This window comes from Salmo trutta, unplaced genomic scaffold (genome assembly GCF_901001165.1).
Source record: "Salmo trutta unplaced genomic scaffold, fSalTru1.1, whole genome shotgun sequence".
In the NCBI taxonomy this organism is placed as follows: Eukaryota; Metazoa; Chordata; class Actinopteri; order Salmoniformes; family Salmonidae; genus Salmo; species Salmo trutta.
The window spans coordinates 2,933,934-2,961,433 of record NW_021823104.1 but is presented as its reverse complement, the minus strand read 5'-3'; the positions used below and the strand labels follow the sequence as shown (position 1 = coordinate 2,961,433).

The window sequence follows — 27,500 nt, the reverse complement described above, 5'->3', positions numbered from 1 at the left end:
TCCCTACACACTACCCTATTCCCTACACACTACCCTATTCCCTACCCACTACCCTATTCCCTACACACTACCCTATTCCCTACACACTACCCTATTCCCTACACACTACCCTATTCCCTACCCACTACCCTATTCCCTACACACTACCCTATTCCCTACACACTGCCCTATTCCCTACACACTACCCTATTCCCTACACACTACCCTATTCACTACCCTATTCCCTACACACTACCCTATTCCCTACACACTGCCCTATTCCCTACACACTACCCTATTCCCTACACACTACCCTATTCACTACCCTATTCCCTACACACTGCCCTATTCCCTACACACTACCCTATTCACTGCCCTATTCCCTACACACTACCCTATTCCCTACACACTGCCCTATTCCCTACACACTACCCTATTCCCTACACACTACCCTATTCACTGCCCTATTCCCTACACACTACCCTATTCACTACCCTATTCCCTACACACTACCCTATTCCCTACACACTGCCCTATTCCCTACACACTACCCTATTCCCTACACACTACCCTATTCACTACCCTATTCCCTACACACTACCCTATTCCCTACACACTACCCTATTCCCTACACACTACCCTATGGGCCCTGGTCTAAAGTAGTACACTACCCTATTCCCTACACACTACCCTATTCCCTACACACTACCCTATGGGCCCTGGTCTAAAGTAGTATACTACCCTATTCCCTACACACTACCCTATTCCCTACACACTACCCTATTCCCTACACACTGCCCTATTCCCTACCCACTACCCTATTCCCTACACACTGCCCTATTCCCTACACACTACCCTATTCCCTACACACTGCCCTAATCCCTACACACTACCCTATTCCCTACACACTGCCCTATTCCCTACACACTGCCCTATTCCCTACACACTACCCTATTCCCTACACACTACCCTATTCCCTACACACTGCCCTATTCCCTACACACTACCCTATTCCCTACACACTACCCTATTCCCTACACACTACCCTATTCCCTACACACTACCCTATTCCCTACACACTACCCTAATCCCTACACACTACCCTATTCCCTACACACTGCCCTATTCCCTACACACTGCCCTATTCCCTACACACTACCCTATTCCCTACACACTACCCTATGGGCCCTGTATAGTAGTGTACTACCCCTATAGGCCCTGGTCTATAGTAGTGCACTACCCCTATAGGCCCTGGTCTATAGTAGTGTACTACCCCTATAGGCCCTGGTCTATAGTAGTGCACTACCCCTATAGGCCCTGGTCTATAGTAGTGTACTACCCCTATAGGCCCTGGTCTATAGTAGTGTACTACCCCTATAGGCCCTGGTCTATAGTAGTGCACTACCCCTATAGGTCCTGGTCTATAGTAGTGCACTACCCCTATAGGCCCTGGTCTATAGTAGTGCACTACCCCTATAGGCCCTGGTCTATAGTAGTGTACTACCCCTATAGGCCCTGGTCTATAGTAGTGCACTACCCCTATAGGCCCTGGTCTATAGTAGTGTACTACCCCTATAGGCCCTGGTCTATAGTAGTGCACTACCCCTATAGGCCCTGGTCTATAGTAGTGCACTACCCCTATAGGCCCTGGTCTATAGTAGTGTACTACCCCTATAGGCCCTGGTCTATAGTAGTGTACTACCCTATAGGCCCTGGTCTATAGTAGTGCACTACCCCTATAGGCCCTGGTCTATAGTAGTGTACTACCCTATAGGCCCTGGTCTATAGTAGTGCACTACCCCTATAGGCCCTGGTCTATAGTAGTGTACTACCCCTATAGGCCCTGGTCTATAGTAGTGCACTACCCCTATAGGCCCTGGTCTATAGTAGTGTACTACCCCTATAGGCCCTGGTCTATAGTAGTGCACTACCCCTATAGGCCCTGGTCTATAGTAGTGCACTACCCCTATAGGCCCTGGTCTATAGTAGTGTACTACCCCTATAGGCCCTGGTCTATAGTAGTACACTACCCCTATAGGCCCTGGTCTATAGTAGTGTACTACCCCTATAGGCCCTGGTCTATAGTAGTGTACTACCCCTATAGGCCCTGGTCTATAGTAGTGTACTACCCCTATAGGCCCTGGTCTATAGTAGTACACTACCCCTATAGGCCCTGGTCTATAGTAGTGCACTACCCCTATAGGCCCTGGTCTATAGTAGTACACTACCCCTATAGGCCCTGGTCTATAGTAGTGCACTACCCCTATAGGCCCTGGTCTATAGTAGTACACTACCCCTATAGGCCCTGGTCTATAGTAGTACACTACCCCTATAGGCCCTGGTCTATAGTAGTACACTACCCCTATAGGCCCTGGTCTATAGTAGTGCACTACCCCTATAGGCCCTGGTCTATAGTAGTGCACTACCCCTATAGGCCCTGGTCTATAGTAGTGTACTACCCCTATAGGCCCTGGTCTATAGTAGTGCACTACCCCTATAGGCCCTGGTCTATAGTAGTGCACTACCCCTATAGGCCCTGGTCTATAGTAGTGTACTACCCCTATAGGCCCTGGTCTATAGTAGTGTACTACCCCTATAGGCCCTGGTCTATAGTAGTGTACTACCCCTATAGGCCCTGGTCTATAGTAGTGCACTACCCCTATAGGCCCTGGTCTATAGTAGTGCACTACCCCTATAGGCCCTGGTCTATAGTAGTGCACTACCCCTATAGGCCCTGGTCTAGAGTAGTACACTACCCCTATAGGCCCTGGTCTATAGTAGTGCACTACCCCTATAGGCCCTGGTCTATAGTAGTGCACTACCCCTATAGGCCCTGGTCTATAGTAGTGTACTACCCCTATGGGCCCTGGTCTATAGTAGTGTACTACCCCTATAGGCCCTGGTCTATAGTAGTGTACTACCCCTATAGGCCCTGGTCTATAGTAGTGCACTACCCCTATAGGCCCTGGTCTATAGTAGTGTACTACCCCTATAGGCCCTGGTCTATAGTAGTGCACTACCCCTATAGGCCCTGGTCTATAGTAGTGCACTACCCCTATAGGTCCTGGTCTATAGTAGTGCACTACCCCTATAGGCCCTGGTCTATAGTAGTGCACTACCCCTATGGACCCTGGTCTATAGTAGTGCACTACCCCTATGGACCCTGGTCTATAGTAGTGCACTACCCCTATAGGCCCTGGTCTATAGTAGTGCACTACCCCTATAGGCCCTGGTCTATAGTAGTGTACTACCCCTATAGGCCCTGGTCTATAGTAGTGCACTACCCCTATAGGCCCTGGTCTATAGTAGTGCACTACCCCTATAGGCCCTGGTCTATAGTAGTGTACTACCCCTATAGGCCCTGGTCTATAGTAGTGTACTACCCCTATAGGCCCTGGTCTATAGTAGTGTACTACCCCTATAGGCCCTGGTCTATAGTAGTGCACTACCCCTATAGGCCCTGGTCTATAGTAGTGTACTACCCCTATAGGCCCTGGTCTATAGTAGTGTACTACCCCTATAGGCCCTGGTCTATAGTAGTGCACTACCCCTATAGGTCCTGGTCTATAGTAGTGCACTACCCCTACTACCCCTATAGGCCCTGGTCTATAGTAGTGCACTACCCCTATGGGCCCTGGTCTATAGTAGTGCACTACCCCTATAGGCCCTGGTCTATAGTAGTGCACTACCCCTATAGGCCCTGGTCTATAGTAGTACACTACCCCTATAGGTCCTGGTCTATAGTAGTGTACTACCCCTATAGGCCCTGGTCTATAGTAGTACACTACCCCTATAGGCCCTGGTCTATAGTAGTGTACTACCCCTATAGGCCCTGGTCTATAGTAGTGCACTACCCCTATAGGCCCTGGTCTATAGTAGTGTACTACCCCTATAGGCCCTGGTCTATAGTAGTGCACTACCCCTATAGGCCCTGGTCTATAGTAGTGTACTACCCCTATAGGCCCTGGTCTATAGTAGTGTACTACCCCTATAGGCCCTGGTCTATAGTAGTACACTACCCCTATAGGCCCTGGTCTATAGTAGTGTACTACCCCTATAGGCCCTGGTCTATAGTAGTGTACTACCCCTATAGGCCCTGGTCTATAGTAGTGTACTACCCCTATAGGCCCTGGTCTATAGTAGTGCACTACCCCTATAGGCCCTGGTCTATAGTAGTGCACTACCCCTATAGGTCCTGGTCTATAGTAGTACACTACCCCTATAGGCCCTGGTCTATAGTAGTGCACTACCCCTATAGGCCCTGGTCTATAGTAGTGCACTACCCCTATAGGCCCTGGTCTATAGTAGTGTACTACCCCTATAGGCCCTGGTCTATAGTAGTGCACTACCCCTATAGGTCCTGGTCTATAGTAGTGTACTACCCCTATAGGCCCTGGTCTATAGTAGTACACTACCCCTATGGGCCCTGGTCTATAGTAGTGCACTACCCCTATAGGCCCTGGTCTATAGTAGTGCACTACCCCTATAGGCCCTGGTCTATAGTAGTGCACTACCCCTATAGGCCCTGGTCTATAGTAGTGTACTACCCCTATAGGCCCTGGTCTATAGTAGTACACTACCCCTATAGGCCCTGGTCTATAGTAGTGCACTACCCCTATAGGCCCTGGTCTATAGTAGTACACTACCCCTATAGGCCCTGGTCTATAGTAGTGTACTACCCCTATAGGCCCTGGTCTATAGTAGTGTACTACCCCTATAGGCCCTGGTCTATAGTAGTGTACTACCCCTATAGGCCCTGGTCTATAGTAGTACACTACCCCTATAGGCCCTGGTCTATAGTAGTGCACTACCCCTATAGGCCCTGGTCTATAGTAGTGCACTACCCCTATAGGCCCTGGTCTATAGTAGTGTACTACCCCTATAGGTCCTGGTCTATAGTAGTGCACTACCCCTATAGGCCCTGGTCTATAGTAGTGCACTACCCCTATAGGCCCTGGTCTATAGTAGTGTACTACCCCTATGGACCCTGGTCTATAGTAGTGTACTACCCCTATAGGCCCTGGTCTATAGTAGTGTACTACCCCTATAGGCCCTGGTCTATAGTAGTGTACTACCCCTATAGGCCCTGGTCTATAGTAGTGCACTACCCCTATAGGCCCTGGTCTATAGTAGTGCACTACCCCTATAGGCCCTGGTCTATAGTAGTGCACTACCCCTATAGGTCCTGGTCTATAGTAGTGCACTACCCCTATAGGCCCTGGTCTATAGTAGTACACTACCCCTATAGGCCCTGGTCTATAGTAGTGCACTACCCCTATAGGCCCTGGTCTATAGTAGTACACTACCCCTATAGGCCCTGGTCTATAGTAGTGTACTACCCCTATGGACCCTGGTCTATAGTAGTACACTACCCCTATAGGCCCTGGTCTATAGTAGTGTACTACCCCTATAGGCCCTGGTCTATAGTAGTACACTACCCCTATAGGCCCTGGTCTATAGTAGTACACTACCCCTATAGGCCCTGGTCTATAGTAGTGTACTACCCCTATAGGCCCTGGTCTATAGTAGTGTACTACCCCTATAGGCCCTGGTCTATAGTAGTACACTACCCCTATAGGCCCTGGTCTATAGTAGTGTACTACCCCTATAGGTCCTGGTCTATAGTAGTGCACTACCCCTATAGGCCCTGGTCTATAGTAGTGCACTACATGGGGAACAGGGGCCCTGGTCTATAGTAGTGCACTACCCCTATAGGCCCTGGTCTATAGTAGTGCACTACCCCTATAGGCCCTGGTCTATAGTAGTGTACTACCCCTATAGGCCCTGGTCTATAGTAGTGCACTACCCCTATAGGCCCTGGTCTATAGTAGTACACTACCCCTATAGGCCCTGGTCTATAGTAGTGCACTACCCCTATAGGCCCTGGTCTATAGTAGTGCACTACCCCTATAGGCCCTGGTCTATAGTAGTGCACTACCCCTATAGGCCCTGGTCTATAGTAGTGTACTACCCCTATAGGCCCTGGTCTATAGTAGTGCACTACCCCTATAGGCCCTGGTCTATAGTAGTGTACTACCCCTATAGGCCCTGGTCTATAGTAGTGCACTACCCCTATAGGCCCTGGTCTATAGTAGTGTACTACCCCTATAGGCCCTGGTCTATAGTAGTGCACTACCCCTATAGGTCCTGGTCTATAGTAGTGTACTACCCCTATAGGCCCTGGTCTATAGTAGTGTACTACCCCTATAGGCCCTGGTCTATAGTAGTGCACTACCCCTATAGGCCCTGGTCTATAGTAGTGCACTACCCCTATAGGCCCTGGTCTATAGTAGTGTACTACCCCTATAGGTCCTGGTCTATAGTAGTACACTACCCCTATAGGCCCTGGTCTATAGTAGTGTACTACCCCTATAGGCCCTGGTCTATAGTAGTGCACTACCCCTATAGGCCCTGGTCTATAGTAGTGCACTACCCCTATAGGTCCTGGTCTATAGTAGTGTACTACCCCTATAGGCCCTGGTCTATAGTAGTGTACTACCCCTATAGGCCCTGGTCTATAGTAGTGTACTACCCCTATAGGCCCTGGTCTATAGTAGTGTACTACCCCTATAGGCCCTGGTCTATAGTAGTGCACTACCCCTATAGGCCCTGGTCTATAGTAGTGCACTACCCCTATAGGCCCTGGTCTATAGTAGTGCACTACCCCTATAGGCCCTGGTCTATAGTAGTGCACTACCCCTATAGGCCCTGGTCTATAGTAGTGCACTACCCCTATAGGCCCTGGTCTATAGTAGTGCACTACCCCTATAGGCCCTGGTCTATAGTAGTGTACTACCCCTATAGGCCCTGGTCTATAGTAGTACACTACCCCTATAGGCCCTGGTCTATAGTAGTGCACTACCCCTATAGGCCCTGGTCTATAGTAGTGCACTACCCCTATAGACCCTGGTCTATAGTAGTACACTACCCCTATAGGCCCTGGTCTATAGTAGTACACTACCCCTATGGGCCCTGGTCTATAGTAGTGCACTACCCCTATAGGCCCTGGTCTATAGTAGTGCACTACCCCTATAGGCCCTGGTCTATAGTAGTGTACTACCCCTATAGGCCCTGGTCTATAGTAGTGCACTACCCCTATAGGCCCTGGTCTATAGTAGTACACTACCCCTATAGGCCCTGGTCTATAGTAGTACACTACCCCTATAGGCCCTGGTCTATAGTAGTGTACTACCCCTATAGGCCCTGGTCTATAGTAGTGTACTACCCCTATAGGCCCTGGTCTATAGTAGTGTACTACCCCTATAGGTACTGGTCTATAGTAGTGTACTACCCCTATAGGCCCTGGTCTATAGTAGTGCACTACCCCTATAGGCCCTGGTCTATAGTAGTGTACTACCCCTATAGGCCCTGGTCTATAGTAGTGCACTACCCCTATAGGCCCTGGTCTATAGTAGTGCACTACCCCTATAGGCCCTGGTCTATAGTAGTGTACTACCCCTATAGGCCCTGGTCTATAGTAGTGTACTACCCCTATAGGCCCTGGTCTATAGTAGTGTACTACCCCTATAGGCCCTGGTCTATAGTAGTGCACTACCCCTATAGGTCCTGGTCTATAGTAGTGCACTACATGGGGAACAGGGGGCCTGGTCTATAGTAGTGCACTACCCCTATAGGCCCTGGTCTATAGTAGTGCACTACATGGGGAACAGGGGCCCTGGTCTATAGTAGTGCACTACATGGGGAACAGGGACCCTGGTCTATAGTAGTGTACTACCCCTATAGGCCCTGGTCTATAGTAGTGTACTACCCCTATAGGCCCTGGTCTATAGTAGTGTACTACCCCTATAGGCCCTGGTCTATAGTAGTGCACTACATGGGGAACAGGGGCCCTGGTCTATAGTAGTGCACTACATGGGGAACAGGGGGCCTGGTCTATAGTAGTGTACTACCCCTATAGGCCCTGGTCTATAGTAGTGTACTACCCCTATAGGCCCTGGTCTATAGTAGTGTACTACCCCTATAGGCCCTGGTCTATAGTAGTGCACTACATGGGGAACAGGGGCCCTGGTCTATAGTAGTGCACTACATGGGGAACAGGGACCCTGGTCTATAGTAGTGTACTACCCCTATAGGCCCTGGTCTATAGTAGTGTACTACCCCTATAGGCCCTGGTCTATAGTAGTGTACTACCCCTATAGGCCCTGGTCTATAGTAGTGCACTACATGGGGAACAGGGGCCCTGGTCTATAGTAGTGCACTACATGGGGAACAGGGGGCCTGGTCTATAGTAGTGTACTACCCCTATAGGCCCTGGTCTATAGTAGTGTACTACCCCTATAGGCCCTGGTCTATAGTAGTGTACTACCCCTATAGGCCCTGGTCTATAGTAGTGCACTACATGGGGAACAGGGGCCCTGGTCTATAGTAGTGCACTACATGGGGAACAGGGACCCTGGTCTATAGTAGTGTACTACCCCTATAGGCCCTGGTCTATAGTAGTGTACTACCCCTATAGGCCCTGGTCTATAGTAGTGTACTACCCCTATAGGCCCTGGTCTATAGTAGTGCACTACATGGGGAACAGGGGCCCTGGTCTATAGTAGTGCACTACATGGGGAACAGGGGGCCTGGTCTATAGTAGTGTACTACCCCTATAGGTCCTGGTCTATAGTAGTGCACTACCCCTATGGACCCTGGTCTATAGTAGTGCACTACATGGGGAACAGGGGCCCTGGTCTATAGTAGTGTACTACCCCTATAGGCCCTGGTCTATAGTAGTGCACTACATGGGGAACAGGGGCCCTGGTCTATAGTAGTGCACTACCCCTATAGGCCCTGGTCTATAGTAGTGCACTACCCCTATAGGCCCTGGTCTATAGTAGTGTACTACCCCTATAGGCCCTGGTCTATAGTAGTGTACTACCCCTATAGGCCCTGGTCTATAGTAGTGCACTACCCCTATAGGCCCTGGTCTATAGTAGTGCACTACATGGGGAACAGGGGGCCTGGTCTATAGTAGTGCACTACATGGGGAACAGGGGCCCTGGTCTATAGTAGTGCACTACATGGGGAACAGGGGGCCATCTGAACCTCGCTGTGGTACTGGATTGAGCCCAGTGGTTAGAAGTTAGAAACATGGCTGCAGGCAGGATGAGCTGTGATTGGTTAGAGAGAAGTCAGGGTTAGGAGCAGACAGACAGGTAGATAGACAGACAGACAGGTAGATAGACAGGTAGATAGACAGACAGACAGGTAGATAGACAGGCAGATAGACATGAAGAGAAACAGACAGACAGGCAATCAAGAGAATCAGGCAGATAGACAGGTAGAGAGTCATCCTTCCTTCCTCACTCCCTACCAGAGAGTCATCCTTCCTTCCTCACTCCCTACCAGAGAGTCATCCTTCCTTCCTCACTCCCTACCAGTCATCCTTCCTTCCTCACTCCCTACCGGAGAGTCATCCTTCCTTCCTCACTCCCTACCAGTCATCCTTCCTTCCTCACTCCCTACCAGAGAGTCATCCTTCCTTCCTCACTCCCTACCAGAGAGTCATCCTTCCTTCCTCACTCCCTACCGGAGAGTCATCCTTCCTTCCTCACTCCCTACCAGTCATCCTTCCTTCCTCACTCCCTACCAGAGTCATCCTTCCTTCCTCACTCCCTACCAGTCATCCTTCCTTCCTCACTCCCTACCAGAGAGTCATCCTTCCTTCCTCACTCCCTACCAGAGAGTCATCCTTCCTTCCTCACTCCCTACCAGAGTCATCCTTCCTTCCTCACTCCCTACCAGTCATCCTTCCTTCCTCACTCCCTACCAGAGTCATCCTTCCTTCCTCACTCCCTACCAGTCATCCTTCCTTCCTCACTCCCTACCAGAGAGTCATCCTTCCTTCCTCACTCCCTACCAGAGAGTCATCCTTCCTTCCTCACTCCCTACCAGAGTCATCCTTCCTTCCTCACTCCCTACCAGTCATCCTTCCTTCCTCACTCCCTACCAGAGAGTCATCCTTCCTTCCTCACTCCCTACCAGAGAGTCATCCTTCCTTCCTCACTCCCTACCAGTCATCCTTCCTTCCTCACTCCCTACCAGAGAGTCATCCTTCCTTCCTCACTCCCTACCAGAGAGTCATCCTTCCTTCCTCACTCCCTACCAGAGAGTCATCCTTCCTTCCTCACTCCCTACCAGAGAGTCATCCTTCCTTCCTCACTCCCTACCAGAGTCATCCTTCCTTCCTCACTCCCTACCGGAGAGTCATCCTTCCTTCCTCACTCCCTACCAGAGTCATCCTTCCTTCCTCACTCCCTACCAGAGAGTCATCCTTCCTTCCTCACTCCCTACCAGAGAGTCATCCTTCCTTCCTCACTCCCTACCGGAGAGTCATCCTTCCTTCCTCACTCCCTACCGGAGAGTCATCCTTCCTTCCTCACTCCCTACCAGAGTCATCCTTCCTTCCTCACTCCCTACCAGGAAGTAATCACTGATCTGACTCCTCCCTACCAGGAAGTAATCACTGATCTGACTCCTCCCTACCAGGAAGTAATCACTGATCTGACTCCTCCCTACCAGGAAGTAATCACTGATCTGACTCCCCCCTACCAGGAAGTAATCACTGATCTGACTCCTCCCTACCAGAGAGTCATCACTGATCTGACTCCTCCCTACCAGGAAGTAATCACTGATCTGACTCCTCCCTACCAGGAAGTAATCACTGATCTGACTCCTCCCTACAAGAGAATAATCACTGATCTGACTCCTCCCTACCAGGAAGTAATCACTGATCTGACTCCTCCCTACCAGGAAGTAATCACTGATCTGACTCCTCCCTACCAGGAAGTAATCACTGATCTGACTCCTCCCTACCAGGAAGTAATCACTGATCTGACTCCTCCCTACCAGGAAGTAATCACTGATCTGACTCCTCCCTACCAGGAAGTAATCACCGATCTGACTCCTCCCTACCAGGAAGTAATCACTGATCTGACTCCTCCCTACCAGGAAGTAATCACTGATCTGACTCCTCCCTACTAGGAAGTAATCACTGATCTGACTCCTCCCTACCAGAGAGTCATCACTGATCTGACATGATTTGTAACAGAGTTGGATAGAGGGCTCCTCTTTGCATAAAGCAGATTTTGTGGCACGTGAGTGTCAATCCAAGTCTAACCAGATTGGTCAGATCATTCATTACTAGGAAGGAAAGGAAGGAAGGAAGGATGTATGTCTACTCAGAAACACAAGCAAAAGTTTCTATTTGTGAAGCAAATGTTCATATTGACATTAATATTGTCCATGAGACTGAATATTCAACACCAGATCCCGCCAGGCCACTAGTTTGAGCATCCATGTTAGCATTAGCATCATCATTGAGACACAGAGAGAGGAGGGACATCTTACTTACACAACAGGTGACAGGCGTGTGGCCTCAGGCAGGGCAGCGCAGCGCATGGAGTAGCCTAGCATCGGCTAGCTATAGCATAGCTTAGCCATGTAGCTTAGTTGTAGCGTCGGCTAGCTATAGCATAGCTTAGCCATGTAGCTTAGTTGTAGCGTTGGCTAGCTATAGCGTAGCTTAGCCATGTAGCATCGGCTAGCAATAGCATAGCCATGTAGCATCAACTTGCTGTAGCATACTGTAAAACTTCAATTAAAAAAAAGATGCAATATGCAGAAATTCGGTCCGCCATTTACTGGTTGCTAAAATTTGACGAGTTCGCCTAATTTCAGTTTGTGTGACAAAACAAGCAGTGTAGAGAAATAGCTTTTCAATAAACATATTGTATTTTCAGCTGTTTGAAGCTGGTGTACAAAACCAAAAGTAAAAAAACACATAGAAATAGCACAAATAGAAAATATCTACCCCATTCAATGAGAATGACAGATCTATAACTCAGATTTATGTGAATTTGGTCAAGTCTCCCCCCAAAAAGTAAAAAATATTACATATTTAAAAGTGGGGAGTTTATTTGCTTAAATCACTGAACACAACAGGTGATACTGAGAGACAGGCTTCTGTTTTACCCAGTTGTCTATTTCCTTAATGAACACAGCTTTCGCTTATTTGGATAGTTCATTGTTTAATTCCAGCATTCACTTCCAGTATTTGAATACATTTCTTAATTTCCTGTATTCATTTGAATACATTTAATTTTATTCACTAATGTGTTATCATTTACACACTCGCGTCACGTTTTCATCTTAGTTATGCCTCTATTTTGGGAAAAAAAATTACTTTTCCTTGACAGAATAATTATTCTCCTCTTTGACTGGGCATTTTCTGCAGTTCTTACTTTCACCACTAGGGGGCGATCAGACAACTTCTAAGGGTCTGTACTCCCAAAGTTGTTGACTGTTTATGTGCTTCAAGTTAGCTAGCCGTTAGCAGCCAACAGCTAGCAGTTTCTTACTGGTGATAAGAACTGATCATTGCCATAGTTTTCCTAATCATTATTGAAATGTAACAAATCAAACAAACCTCGTAAACAATTCATTTAGACCCGGCATTTATTTGAAGCAGCCGTTTATTTGCTGAAATGTGTGCCGTTGCCCGGCTATTTAAAGGGACAGGCGACTATTTGAGACTTTCTTTAATTTAAGTTTTAGTAGACTGGCTAGCTAGCTGTAGCATAGACTAGCTATAGCATCAACAAGCTGTAGCATAGACTAGCTGTAGCATCAACTAGCTGTAGCATCAACTAGCTATAGCATCAACTAGCTGTAGCATCAACTAGCTATAGCATCAACTAGCTGTAGCATAGACTAGCTATAGCATCAACTAGCTGTAGCATAGACTAGCTATAGCATCAACTAGCTGTAGCATAGACTAGCTATAGCATCAACTAGCTGTAGCATAGACTAGCCATAGCATCAACAAGCTGTAGCATAGACTAGCCGTAGCATCAACTAGCTGTAGGATAAACTAGCTATAGCTAGCCGAAGCATCAACTAGCTGTAGCATAGACTAGCTATAGCTAGCCGTAGCATAGACTAGCTATAGCATAGACTAGCTATAGCTAGCCGTAGCATAGACTAGCTATAGCTAACCGTACCTTAGCGAGGTAGCATGGCTAAAGGTGGCGCTAGTCCTGGCGGGCTTCAGTGTGTGTCAGCAGCAGCAGAACAAACAGCACAGGCTGAGAGACATGTAAAAGCATCATGGGTAGGAGAGGGGTCAGGAGTGAGTGGTGAAAGATGAGCAGGTGGCAGCGAACGACAGGAAAGGGCGGAGTTATCTGGAGGTTTAGTAGACAGGAAGAGGAGCCCTATTCTCCAAATATGCCAACGAGCCAATCAAATGTGTGTGTGTGTGTGTGTGTGAGAGCGTTAGGAATCTAAAAATCCCTCTGAAACACACAGGTAACCTTCCTCCATCACTATCCTTGTCCCAAACCTCAACCTTTACCCTAGGCCTCACAATCACATTTCACCGTCTTCATTGAAAAAAAAAAAGAGTTCCTGAGTGTGTGTGAGCGTGTGTTTTTAATCCACTGTACTCCCTTGTGTGATGCAGAGTAGCCCACAACTAAAAAAAACCATTGGCCCTGTAGCCTTCTGCTGTTGGGGCTGTTTGGTCCAACAGAGCAAGTAGTGTGTGCAGCCGACAGGCAGACAGACAGGCAGACAGAGAGAGAGAGACAGACGAAGCGAGAGACAAGGACCACAGTGAGTTGGCTTTCTTTACCAAATCAATTTTAAAAACAAAACACTTTTAATAAAAATAAAAGCTTCAGTACCAAAAAACACACTTTTTTTATATAGAAACACACACATGATCAATGTACAAAACAAAGTCCACAGCAGTCTGAGCAACAAGCCGGGCAAAACCATGACAACCGCATCCGTGACAACCGCAACCGTGACAACCGTAACAAAAATCAAGTCTAAACCAGGAGGCAGCAGCGGCAGGAAGAGGAATGGGACTCTAAAGAGCCTGAGAGTGATGTCACAGCTGTAAGAGCCCTCTCTCTCTCTCTCTGTGGTCAGTATAAACAGGAAGTGAGGTCAGTGAGGTGAAAACACTCAGAATGATTCAGATCTTACAGTTTTGAGATGACGGGATTCCCTACAGCAAAACATCTCTGTCTCAACGTTTATTAATAGAGATGACAAGATTCCCTACAACATCTCTATCTCAACGTTAACAGAGATGATGTGATTCCCTACAACAAAACATCTCTATCTCAACAGAGATGACATGATGCCCGACAGCTAAACATCTCAACGTTTATTAATAGAGATGACAAGATTCCCTACAACATCTCTATCTCAACGTTAACAGAGATTACAAGCCTCCCTACAACAAAACATCTCTATCTCAACATTTATTAATAGAGATGATGTGATTCCCTACAACAAAACATCTCAAAGTTTAGTAATAGAGATTACAAGATTCCCTACAACAAAACATCTCTATCTCAACAGAGATGACATGATTCCCTACAGCATCTCAACGTTTAGTGAAAAGATCACAGAGGGTGTGGTCAGTAACCAGGGGGTGTGGTCAGTAACCAGAGGGTGTGGTCAGTAACCTTGATCGAAGGAGTCGTCGGAGGAGCTAAGCCCCGCCTCCTGCAGCAGGAGGGATAAGTGCTTCTGTTTCCTCTCCCGAGCCGCCTGATTGGACGAGGAGGGGGACGGTCTCTTCCTGGGCGGGGCTGTGTGGGGTCGCAACCCTGAGAAGGGGTGACAGCCTCCCCGGGGGACATCCTCTTCAGAGTCAGAGTCTGGTGCAGAGAACACAGGGTCAGGACACAACTAACACACACAACACACACATTAACATGTTAGTCATTTAGCTTCTTAACTTGTTATGGATAGGGGGCAGTACCGATTTAATCTGATTATTACGCCTGCGCAGAAACTAGAATATGCATATAATTATTAGCTTTGGATAGAAAACACTCCAAAGTTTCTAAAACTGTTTGAATGGTGTCTGTGAGTATAACAGAACTCATTTGTCAGGCCAAAACCTGAGAAGATTCCAAACAGGAAGCACCCTCTCTGACCATTTCTTGGTCTTCTTGATCATCTCTATCCAAAACAGGGGATCTCTGGCATAACGTGACATTTTCTAACGCTCCCATAGGCTCTCAGAAGGCGCCAGAACGTTGAATGATGACTTTGCAGGCCATGGCTGAAAAACAGTAGCGCATTTGGTAAGTGGTCAATCTGAGAACAATGAGACTGGGGCGCGCGTGCACGAGACGACTCCATGTTTACATTTTCAGTCTTTGAACGAAAACAACGACTCCCGGTCGGAATATTATCGCTTTTTTACGAGAAAAATCACATAAAAATTGATTTTAAACAGTGTTTGACATGCTTCGAAGTACGGTAATGGAATATTTTGAATTTTTTTGTCACGAAAGGCGCCGGGCGCGTCACCCTTCGTTACCCTTCGGATAGTGTCTTGAACGCACAACAAAACGCTGCTATTTGGATATAACTATGGATTATTTGGAACCAAACCAACATTTGTTATTGAAGTAGAAGTCCTGGGAGTGCATTCTGACAAAGAACAGCAAAGGTAATCCAATTTTTCTTATAGTAAATCTGAGTTTGGTGAGTACCAAACTTGGTGGGTGTCAAAATAGCTAGCCCGTGATGGCGAGCTATCTACTCAGAATATTGCAAAATGTAGACGTTGAGATGCTTTAGGGAATCATGTCATCTCTGTTGCGATAGAGATGTTTTGTTGTAGGGAATCTTGTAATCTCTATTACTAAACGTTGAGATGTTTTGTTGTAGGGAATCACATCAGCTATTTTAAAATCGGACACCGCGATTGCATAAAGGAGTTCTGTATCTATAATTCTTAAAATAATTATGTTTTTTGTGAACGTTTATCGTGAGTAATTTAGTAAATTCACCAGAAGTGTTCGGTGGGAATGCTAGTTCTGAACGTCACATGCTAATGTAAAAAGCTGGTTTTTGATATAAATATGAACTTGATTGAACAAAACATGCATGTATTGTATAACATAATGTCCTAGGAGTGTCATCTGATGAAGATCATCAAAGGTTAGTGCTGCATTGAGCTGTGGTTTTGTTTTTTGTGACATTATATGCTAGCTTGAAAAATTGGTTTCTGATTATTTCTGGCTGGGTACTCTGCTGACATAATCTAATGTTTTGCTTTCGCTGTAAAGCCTTTTTGAAATCGGACAGTGTGGTTAGATAAAGGAGAGTCTTGTCTTTAAAATGGTGTAAAATAGTCATATGTTTGAAAAATTGAAGTTTACGGATTTGAGGAGTTTGTATTTCGCGCCACGCCTATCATTGGATATTGGAGCAGGCGTTCCGCTAGCGGAACGTCTAGATGTAAGAGTTAAAGTATAGGGGCAGTATTTTCACGGCCGGATGAAAAACGTACCCAAATTAAACGGCCTACTACTTGGGCCCAGAAACTAGAATATGCATATTAATAGTAGATTTGGATTAGAAAACACTCTGAAGTTTCTAAAACTGTTTGAATGATGTCTGTGAGTATAACAGAACTCATGTGGCAGGCAAACACCTGAGAAAAATCCAACCAGGAAGTGGAAGATCTGAGAATTGTAGTTCTTTTCAATGCCTATCGAAACTACAGTATCGGTGGGGTCACGTTGCACTTCCTAAGGCGTCCATTGGCTGTCAAAAGCCTTCAGAAAGTTGTTACATCCGTCTCCTGTATCCGGGCAGAGTATAGGAGCTCAGTCAATCAGTGGACTGCCTGGGGACAAAGGGATTGGAAATGCGCGATCCCGCGAGAGCGCCTTTCCTTATTTTTCTTCTGGAATGAATACGCTATTGTCCGGTTGGAATATTATCGCAATTTTACGTTAAGAAAACCATTTTGGTGTTTTGGTGGGAATACATTTTGTGAACATCACGCGCCAATGTAAAATGCTGTTTTTGGATATAAATATGAACTTGATTGAACAAAACATACATGTATTGTATAACATAATGTCCTAGGAGTGTCATCTGATGAAGATCATCAAAGGTTAGTGCTTCATTTAGCTGTGTTTTGGGTTTTTGTGACATATATGCTTGCTTGGAAAATGGCTGTGTGGTTATTTTTGTCTATGTACTCTCCTAACATAATCTAATGTTTTGCTTTCGCTGTAAAGCCTTTTTGAAATCGGACAATGTGGTTAGATCAAGGATAAGTGTATCTTAAAAATGGTGTAAAATAGTCGTGTGTTTGAGAAATTTGAATTATGAGATTTTGTTGTTTTGAATTTGCCGCCCTGATATTTCACTCGCTGTGTCCCGCAGGTGGGACGCTACCGTCCCACGTAGCCCATAGAAGCTAACAGACGTTCTTAACCAGAGAGACAGTTACATTAAGACAGCTAGGTGGACAACCACATATTACAGTAGTTAGTATATTCAGATAGCTAGGTGGACAACCACATATTACAGTAGTTAGTATATTCAGATAGCTAGGTGGACAACCACATATTACAGTAGTTAGTATATTCAGATAGCTAGGTGGGACAACCACATATTACAGTAGTTAGTATATTCAGATAGCTAGGTGGACGACCACATATTACAGTAGTTAGTATATTCAGATAGCTAGGTGGGACAACCACATATTACAGTAGTTAGTATATTCAGATAGCTAGGTGGGACAACCACATATTACAGTAGTTAGTATATTCAGATAGCTAGGTGGGACAACCACATATTACAGTAGTTAGTATATTCAGATAGCTAGGTGGAAAACCACATATTACAGTAGTTAGTATATTCAGATAGCTAGGTGGGACGACCACATATTACAGTAGTTAGTATATTCAGATAGCTAGGTGGACAACCACATATTACAGTAGTTAGTATATTCAGATAGCTAGGTGGGACAAACACATATTACAGTAGTTAGTATATTCAGATAGCTAGGTGGACAACCACATATTACAGTAGTTAGTATATTCAGATAGCTAGGTGGACAACCACATATTACAGTAGTTAGTATATTCAGATAGCTAGGTGGGACAACCACATATTACAGTAGTTAGTATATTCAGATAGCTAGGTGGACAACCACATATTACAGTAGTTAGTATATTCAGATAGCTAGGTGGGACGACCACATATTACAGTAGTTAGTATATTCAGATAGCTAGGTGGGACAACCACATATTACAGTAGTTAGTATATTCAGATAGCTAGGTGGACAACCACATATTACAGTTGTTAGTATATTCGAATAACTAGGTGGGACGACCACATATTACAGTAGTTAGTATATTCATCTTCAAATAGCTAGGTGGGACAACCACATATTACAGTAGTTAGTATATTCATCTTCAAATAGCTAGGTGGACAACCACATATTACAGTAGTTAGTATATTCAGATAGCTAGGTGGGACGACCACATATTACAGTACCGTAATTTCCGGACTATAAGCCACTACTTTTCCCCCAGGCTTTGAACCTCGCAGCTTAAACAATGACGCGGCTAATATATGGATTTTTCCCGCTTTCAAATATATATATATTTTTTTTAAAACATTCTGTGACGTGCTCAGTTTTTTGGCGGCATGAAGCTTTCATTGGACCAATGAAATTGCCGAACGGGTTACGGTCAAAAAACTTTTTTATTTACTGTTTAGATTAAATCGAGCGCTCTCAAACGTCCCATCATTCTGATTACGGTAGTCATTTTGTCACCCTCACCATGGCAAAGACACGGAGAAATGCATATGATGCAGCTTTCAAGTTGAAGGCGATTGATCTGGCTGTTGGAAAAGGAAATAGAGCTGCTGCACGGGAGCTTGGTCTGGAGCAATGACTTTCTTGGTAGGCTACTGTTTACTGCTAATTTTTTATTTTTTGTTACAAGCCGTGTTTCGTTAAAGCCTATTTATTTTTGTTAGACGCCGTGTTTCGTTAAAGCCTGTGTAAAGTTCATTTGTTTCAATGTACCGGTAGGCACCTGCGGCTTATAGACATGTGCGGCTTATGTTCAAAATATTTTTAATTTTTTTTTAATTCAGTGGGTGCGGCTTATATTCAGGTGCGCTTAATAGTCCGGAAATTACGGTACACGTGATCGTAAAAAGTTTTGGTTTCGTTCCATCGTGGGTTATATGTATTTTCTGTACCCTCCTATTGTTCTCTCTTCCCTGACCTTCGTCTTAACGAGGTATGTTGTCCTTGGCTCTGAAATTGTTCAATATAATGTTACCCAATGTGCTGTTATGCAACAATAGATATAAAGATTTATGTTAACAAGTTATCACCGAGCTCGCTAAACTAGGGTATCTATTGTAACTTTTGAGTCCTTGGGACAGTGTTTGAGCGAGCGTCCATGTGCTCGCGCAGGTACCTGAGAGCTGTGACTGCCCCAAGGGCTAAAACATATTGTGTGTTTGTCTCTTCGTGTTCAGGGCAATCAGCAGACCTCAAGTTGTGGCAGGGTCCTCATTAAAAAGTACACAACGCAGAACGAACCACGCTACAGAAGCACAGAATCATCTAGAATGTCATTGTATGCTGTAGAGTTAAGATTTCCCTTCAGTGGAACTAAAGGGGCCCGGAACCTGAACCATGAAAAACAACCCCAGACCATTATTCCTCCTCCACCAAACTTTACAGTTGGCACTATGCATTCGGGCAGGTAGCGTTCTCCTGGAATCCGCCAAACCCAGATTCATCCGTCGGAACTGCCAGATGGTGAAGCGTGATTCATCACTCCAGCCCGACGCTTGGCGTTGCGTATGGTGATCTTAGGCTTGTGTGCGGCTGCTCTGCCACGGAAACCCATTTCATGAAGCTCCCGAAGAACAGTTATTGTGCTTGACGTTGCTTCCAGAGGCAGAAGAACGTCACGCTCACACACCGACACCCTCAGTCTGTACAGGGTTAGGACACATCGACACACACACACACACACACTCTCCGTACTAACAAAGAGTAACTCACTGTAGTCGAAGCTGGAGCGTTGAGAGGAAGAGGAGTGAGGAGGAGGAGGAGAAACCGTCTTCCTCTCACCTCTAATCTTCTGTTTCCCTCCAGACGAGAGGATCCCCCCTCCATCCCTCCTCCCGCTGGGGTCAGAGGTCAGCCGGCGGCGGCTGCTGCTGCTGAGGACGGACAGGGAGAGAGCTCTGTCCAGGTCACAGGCGAGCTGCTCATGGTCACACAGACCGACACGACGAGCCTTAAAGACCTGGTGGAGAGAACACACACCATTACACACACACACACACACACACCATTACAAACACACACACACACACACCATTACAAACACACACACACACACACACCATTACAAACACACACAAACACCATTAAAAACACATACACACACACCATTAAAAACACACATACCATTAAAAACACACATACCATTAAAAACACACACACACACACACACACACACACACACACACACACACACCATTAAAAACACACACACACACCATTAAAAACACACACACACACACCATTAAAAACACACACACACACACACACCATTAAAAACACACACACACACACACCATTAAAAACACACACACACACACACACACACACAAGTTTAAAGTCAAAAGCAAGGCAACTGAATGTATCCTGCCGTCCAATCTCATCGTTGAATGTCGATGTTAAAATGACCACCTGTCGTCTGAACTCCTCCGATGAAAACAGAATAGATCAAAATATCAACAGGAGAATGGATGCCTTAAAGACCTGGTGGACAGCTCCACACGCCGTACCTCCAGAGAGTGACTGGTGGACGGCTCCACACGCCGTACCTCCAGAGAGTGACTGGTGGACGGCTCCACACCCACCGTACCTCCAGAGAGTGACTGGTGGACGGCTCCCCACCCACCGTACCTCCAGAGAGTGACTGGTGGACGGCTCCACACGCCGTACCTCCAGAGAGTGACTGGCGGACGGCTCCACACCACACCGTACCTCCAGAGAGTGACTGGCGGACGGCTCCACACCACACCGTACCTCCAGAGAGTGACTAGTGGACGGCTCCACACCACACCGTACCTCCAGAGAGTGACTGGTGGACGGCTCCACACGCCGTACCTCCAGAGAGTGACTAGTGGACGGCTCCACACGCCGTACCTCCAGAGAGTGACTGGTGGACGGCTCCACACGCCGTACCTCCAGAGAGTGACTGGCGGACGGCTCCACACGCCGTACCTCCAGAGAGTGACTAGTGGACGGCTCCACACCACACCGTACCTCCAGAGAGTGACTGGTGGACGGCTCCACACGCCGTACCTCCAGAGAGTGACTAGTGGACGGCTCCACACGCCGTACCTCCAGAGAGTGACTGGTGGACGGCTCCACACGCCGTACCTCCAGAGAGTGACTGGTGGACGGCTCCACACCCACCGTACCTCCAGAGAGTGACTGGTGGACGGCTCCACACACACACCGTACCTCCAGAGAGTGACTGGTGGACGGCTCCACACCCACCGTACCTCCAGAGAGTGACTGGTGGACGGCTCCACACCCACCGTACCTCCAGAGAGTGACTGGTGGACGGCTCCACACCCACCGTACCTCCAGAGAGTGACTGGTGGACGGCTCCACACCCACCGTACCTCCAGAGAGTGACTGGTGGACGGCTCCACACCCACCGTACCTCCAGAGAGTGACTGGTGGACGGCTCCACACCCACCGTACCTCCAGAGAGTGACTGGTGGACGGCTCCACACCCACCGTACCTCCAGAGAGTGACTGGCGGACGGCTCCACACCACACCGTACCTCCAGAGAGTGACTGGCGGACGGCTCCACACACCGTACCTCCAGAGAGTGACTGGTGGACGGCTCCACACACTGTACCTCCAGAGAGTGACTGGTGGACGCCTCCCGATCTTGCCATCTCCTCTTCTCTCCTCCTCTTCCTCCCTCCATCTCATCTTCCTCTCTGGAACAGTGGAATCTCTTCCTCCCTCCGTCCCCCACGTCGGAGTACTGCACTGTCCTGCCCAGCCTGACACACACACACACACACACACACACACACACACACACACACACGTTAGGAAAACAGTTAACACTCCTTTATAAGTCCTCCTCATGAAGAACGCTCAGTAAATGAAACAGTATCACCCTCAATTACAGTAGCATCCTGTCCTCAATTACAGCTATAAACAGAAATACAGTAGCACCCTGTCCTCAATTACAGCTATAAACAGAGAAATACAGTAACATCCTGTCCTCAATTACAGCTATAAACACAGAGAAATACAGTAACATCCTGTCCTCAATTACAGCTATAAACACACAGAAATACAGTAGCATCCTGTCCTCATTCAGTCTCAATTACAGCTATAAACAGAGAAATACAGTAACATCCTGTCCTCAATTACAGCTATAAACACACATAAATACAGTAGCATCCTGTCCTCAATTACAGCTATAAACAGAAATACAGTAACATCCTGTCCTCAATTACAGCTATAAACACAGAAATACAGTAGCATCCTGTCCTCAATTACAGCTATAAACACAGAGAAATACAGTAGCATCCTGTCCTCAATTACAGCTATAAACACAGAGAAATACAGTAACATCCTGTCCTCAATTACAGCTATAAAACAGAGAAATACAGTAGCATCCTGTCCTCAATTACAGCTATAAACAGAGAAATACAGTAGCATCCTGTCCTCAATTACAGCTATAAACACAGAGAAATACAGTAGCATCCTGTCCTCAATTACAGCTATAAAACAGAGAAATACAGTAGCATCCTGTCCTCAATTACAGCTATAAACACAGAGAAATACAGTAGCATCCTGTCCTCAATTACAGCTATAAACACAGAGAAATACAGTAACATCCTGTCCTCAATTACAGCTATAAAACAGAGAAATACAGTAGCATCCTGTCCTCAATTACAGCTATATACAGTTGAAGTCGGAAGTTTACATACACCTTTGCCAAATACATTTAAACTCAGTTTTTCACAATTTCTGACATTTAATCCTAGTAAAAATTCCCTGACTTAGGTCAGTTAGGATCACCACTTTATTTAAGAATGTGAAATGTCCGAATAATAGTAGAGAGAATTATATATTTCATATTTTATTTCTTTCATCACATTCCCAGTGGGTCAGAAGTTTACATACACTCAATTAGTATTCGGTAGCATTGCCTTTAAATTGTTTAACTTGGGTTAAATGTTTCAGGTAGCCTTCCACAAGCTTCCCACAATAAGTTGGGTGAATTTTGGCCCGTTCCTGCTGACAGAGCTGGTGTAACTGAGTCAGGTTTGTAGGCCCTCTTGCTCGCACACAATTTTTTTCACTTCTGCCCAAACATTTTTCTATAGGATTGAGGTCAGAGATTTGTGATGGCCACTCCAATACCTTGACTTTGTTGTCCTTAAACCATTTTGCCACAACTTTGGAAGTATTCTGACCCCAAAGTTTTGAACGGTAGTGGAAACACACAGAGATATACAGTACCTTCAGAAAGTACTCATATGCTTGGACTTTATACCCATTTTGTGTTTCAAACATTTATTAAATATATTATTTTCCTCACCAATCTACACACAATAATACCTACATAATGACAAAATGAAAACATGTTTTTAGAAATAGTTGCACATTTATTGAAAATGAAATACAGAAATATCTAAATTTACATAAGTATTCACACCCCTGAGTCAATACATGTTAGAATCACCTTTGGCAGCGATTACAGCTGTGAGGCTTTCTGGGTAAATCTCTAAGAGCTTTGCACACCTGGATTGTACAATATTTAACCCATTTATTATTTTAAAAATTCTTCAATCTCTGTCAAATTGGTTGTTGATCATTTCTAGACAACCATTTTTCAGGTCTTGCCGTAGATTTTCAAGCGGATTTAAGTCAAAACTGTAACTTGGCCACTCAGGAACATTCACTGTCTTCTTGGTAAGCAACTCCAGTGTAGATTTGGCCTTGTGTTATAGGTTATTGTCCTGCTGAAAGGTGAATTCATCTCCCTGTGTCTGTTGGGGAAGCAGACCGAACCCGGGCGTTGGGGAAGCAGACCGAACCCGGGCGTTGGGGAAGCAGACCGAACCCGGGCGTTGGGGAAGCAGACCATTTCAGTTTGTCAGTGATGTTTTCCCAAGGAACTTGAAGCTTTCCACCTTCTCCACTGCGGTCCTGTCGACGAACGGGGAAAAGTTCTTTTTCATAAAATGCAGCTTCAGGATATGTGGTTTCCAGTTTGCACAAAGTTCAGTGTAGTTCCTTGAGGGCCGTCGTGGTATCGGCTTGAGGTGGAATATACACGGCTGTGACTATAACCGAGGAGAGTTCTCTCGGGAGGTAATACGGTCGGCATTTGATTGTGAGGTATTCTAGGTCGGGTGAACAAAATGACTTGAGTTTCTGTATGTTGTCACCATCCCACCATCCCGGAGAGTTCTTTATTCCTGTCAGCACGATGAACTGAGAACCCAGCTGGCTGTATGGACAGGGACAGTATATCCCGGAGAGAGCCATGATTCCGTAAAACAGAGTATGTTACAGTCCCTGATGTCTCTCTGGAAGGAGATCCTCGCCCTGAGCTCATCTACTTTAATTGTCCAGAGACTGAACATCAGCGAGTAATATACTCAGAAGCAGTGGAAGGGGTGGACTAGAAGTCCACTCTGAATACCTCTTCTCCGCCAGTTCTTAACGATGACAAGCATACCCATAACATGATGCAGCCACCACCATGTTTGAAAATATGGAGAGTGGTACTCAGTAATTTGTTGTATTGGATTTGCCCCAAACATAACACTTTGTATTCATGACATAAAGTGTATTGCTTTGCCACATTTTTTGCAATATTACTTTAGTACCTTGTTGCAAACAGGATGCATGTTTTGGAATATTTATATTCTGTACAGGCTTCCTTCTTTTCACTCTGTCATTTAGGTCAGTATTGTGGAGTAACTACAATGTTGTTGATCCATCCTGAGTGTTCTCCTATCACAGCCATTAAACTCTGTAACTGTTTTAAAAAGTCGCCATTGGCCTCATGGTGAAATCCCTGAGTGGTTTCCTTCCTCTCCGGCAACTAAGTTAGGAAGGACGCCTGTATCTTTGTAGTGACTGGCTGTATTGATACACCATCCAAAGTGTAATTAATAACTTCACCATGCTCAAAGGTTTGATTCTGTGTTTGAAATTCACTGCTCAACCGGAGGGGACAGACAGACAGACAGACAGACAGACAGACAGACAGACAGACAGACAGACAGACAGACATGTGGGGGTACAGAGATGAAGTAGTCTTTCAAAAATATTATGAAACACTATTATTGTACACAGAGTGAGTACTTATTGACTCAAGACATTTCAGCTTTTCCTTTTTTTTTTATTACATTTGTCAACATTTCTGAAAAAAACAATTTCCACTTTGAACATTATAGGGTAATGTGTGTAGACTCAGTGACACAACATTTCAACTTTAATACATTTTAAATTCAGGTTGTTACACAACAAAATGTTGGGAAAAAGTCAAAAAGGGAGGGGGGGGTGAACTTTCTGAAGGTACTGTAGATACATAACAACAGTCGTTTCACTTACTTTCCTGTCCGGGACTCCATCTTGCCAGGGGGCGTCGTTACACGTTTCCTCTTCCTGGGTCGGCCCCGCCCACGTCTGGTTAGACTCCGCCTCTCCTCCTCCTGCTGAACCTCTCTGAACAGAAAGAGAACAGTGATTGGATAGGACATACGTACTTGTCTGTGTCTGTGTCTGTGTCTGTGTCTGTGTGTCTGTCTGTCTGTGTGTGTCTGTCTGTCTGTGTTACTCACTGGGTGTCTGAGCGTCTCTGCAGCTTGTCCAGTTGTCTCTGTTTGACCTTGTACTGCCTCTGTAGCTCCGCTAACCTGATCCGGTGCTGCAACTCCCCTCCGTCATACACCTCCACACACACCTTACTGAAGAGCTGCTGGACACACACACACACACACACACACACACACACACACACACACACAGGTTAGTGATACTCCACACACACACCTTACTGAAGAGCTGCTGGACGCACACACACAAGGGTTAGTGATACTCCACACACACCTTAACAGCTTCTACCTCCAAGCCATAAAACTGCTGAACAATTCATCAAAATAGCCACCTGGACTATTTACATTGAACAACCCCCCCCTTTAATTTCACGCTGCTGCTACTCTGATATTATCTATGTCACTTCAATAACATGTACATATTACCTCAATTACCACACACTAACTCTGTACCGTAATACCCTGTATATAGTCTCCACATTGACTCTGTACCGGTACCCCCTGTATATAGCCTCCACATTGACTCTGTACCGTAACACCCTGTATATAGTCTCCACATTGACTCTGTACCGGTACCCCCTGTATATAGCCTCCACACACTGACTCTGTACCGTAATACCCTGTATATAGCCTCCACATTGACTCTGTACCGGTCCCTGTATATAGCCTCCACACACTGACTCTGTACCGTAATACCCTGTATATAGCCTCCACAATGACTCTGTACCGGTACCCCCTGTATATAGCCTCCATATTGACTCTGTACCGGTACCCCCTGTATATAGCCTCCACATTGACTCTGGTCTGTCCTCGTCCTCCAGCTGTAGGTCTACAGTATGTTTACCTCCTGCGGGTCTGTCCTCGTCCTCCAGCTGTAGGTCTTGCTGGGGTGTAGTCGTCTGGGGAGGTCGATGTGAGACTGGCTCTCAATGGCCTCCAGCAACACCTTCCTACCTGCCTCCAACAGGCTGTCGAGACCGCTCAACACCTCACCTACACACACACACACACACAGAGAGAGAGAAACAGACTCCGCATTGGGTTCGTAGGAGGTGTAGGACCTTTATGAGGAAGTCACATTCAAACCGTTTCCTTTTCCTCCCTCCCCCTCTCCACCATCCCCTCTCCTCCTCCCCTTTCCCCTCCATTCTCCTCCCCACCTCTCCTCCCCCTTTTCCTCCCCTTTCCCCACCCCCTTCACCCCACCCTGCTCCTCCCCACCTCTCCTCCCCCTTCTCCTCCCCTTTCCCCTCACCCTGCTCCCCCTCACCCTGCTCCTCCCCACCTCTCCTCCCCCTTCTCCTCCCCACCTCTCCTCTCCCTCCCTCCCTCCTCCCCCCCACCTCTCCTCTCCCTCCCTCCTCCCCCTTTCCCCTCACCCTGCTCCAGCTGTATTCTGTCCATCTCTAGTGAAGCCATGTCGCTGAGTAGAGTCATCCCTTCCAGGGCCCAGACCTCCAGACACCCAGGACTGGTCACGTCTCTCCCCAGCGAGGAGGCCTCTGTCTGGAGCAGGGCGGGTGGGGCAGGTGGGGCAGCCTGGGGCATCTGACTGGCAGCCCACAGTGTCATCATACCGACGTTTCGAGGGGAGGGAGGGGGAGGGCAGGGAGAGAGAGGGGGAGGAGGAGAGGACGCGTGAGTATCGGGGCCGGGTCTAAAGGTCGGTCGCTCGGAGCTTGCCGTGGTGCATGATGGGTAATGGGCGGGGCTCGATTTCTTTGTGACCTCTGGTTTAGTCTCCACCTTCGGGACGGACGGCGGAAACTGATAGGATCCACGGCAACCGTAGGTCAACACCTCC

The 27,500-nt window shown here is 46.7% G+C and overlaps 1 protein-coding gene across 1 annotated transcript in view; it reads right to left on the bottom strand.

Moving 5' to 3' along the window:
• LOC115188882 (trinucleotide repeat-containing gene 18 protein) overlaps positions 1-27,500 on the bottom strand; it is a 104,905-nt gene that overhangs the window by 18,942 nt on the left and 58,463 nt on the right. Inside the window, exons 13-19 of the mRNA XM_029747706.1 lie at positions 27,076-27,500; positions 26,541-26,689; positions 25,703-25,839; positions 25,473-25,586; positions 21,739-21,889; positions 19,853-20,099; positions 14,466-14,660 (exon numbers count right to left, since the gene is read on the bottom strand). The exon at positions 27,076-27,500 is cut by the window's right edge and continues 532 nt beyond it. Coding sequence (XP_029603566.1) covers positions 14,466-14,660; positions 19,853-20,099; positions 21,739-21,889; positions 25,473-25,586; positions 25,703-25,839; positions 26,541-26,689; positions 27,076-27,500 — 1,418 coding nt within the window. The remainder of the gene's footprint in view (positions 1-14,465; positions 14,661-19,852; positions 20,100-21,738; positions 21,890-25,472; positions 25,587-25,702; positions 25,840-26,540; positions 26,690-27,075) is intronic.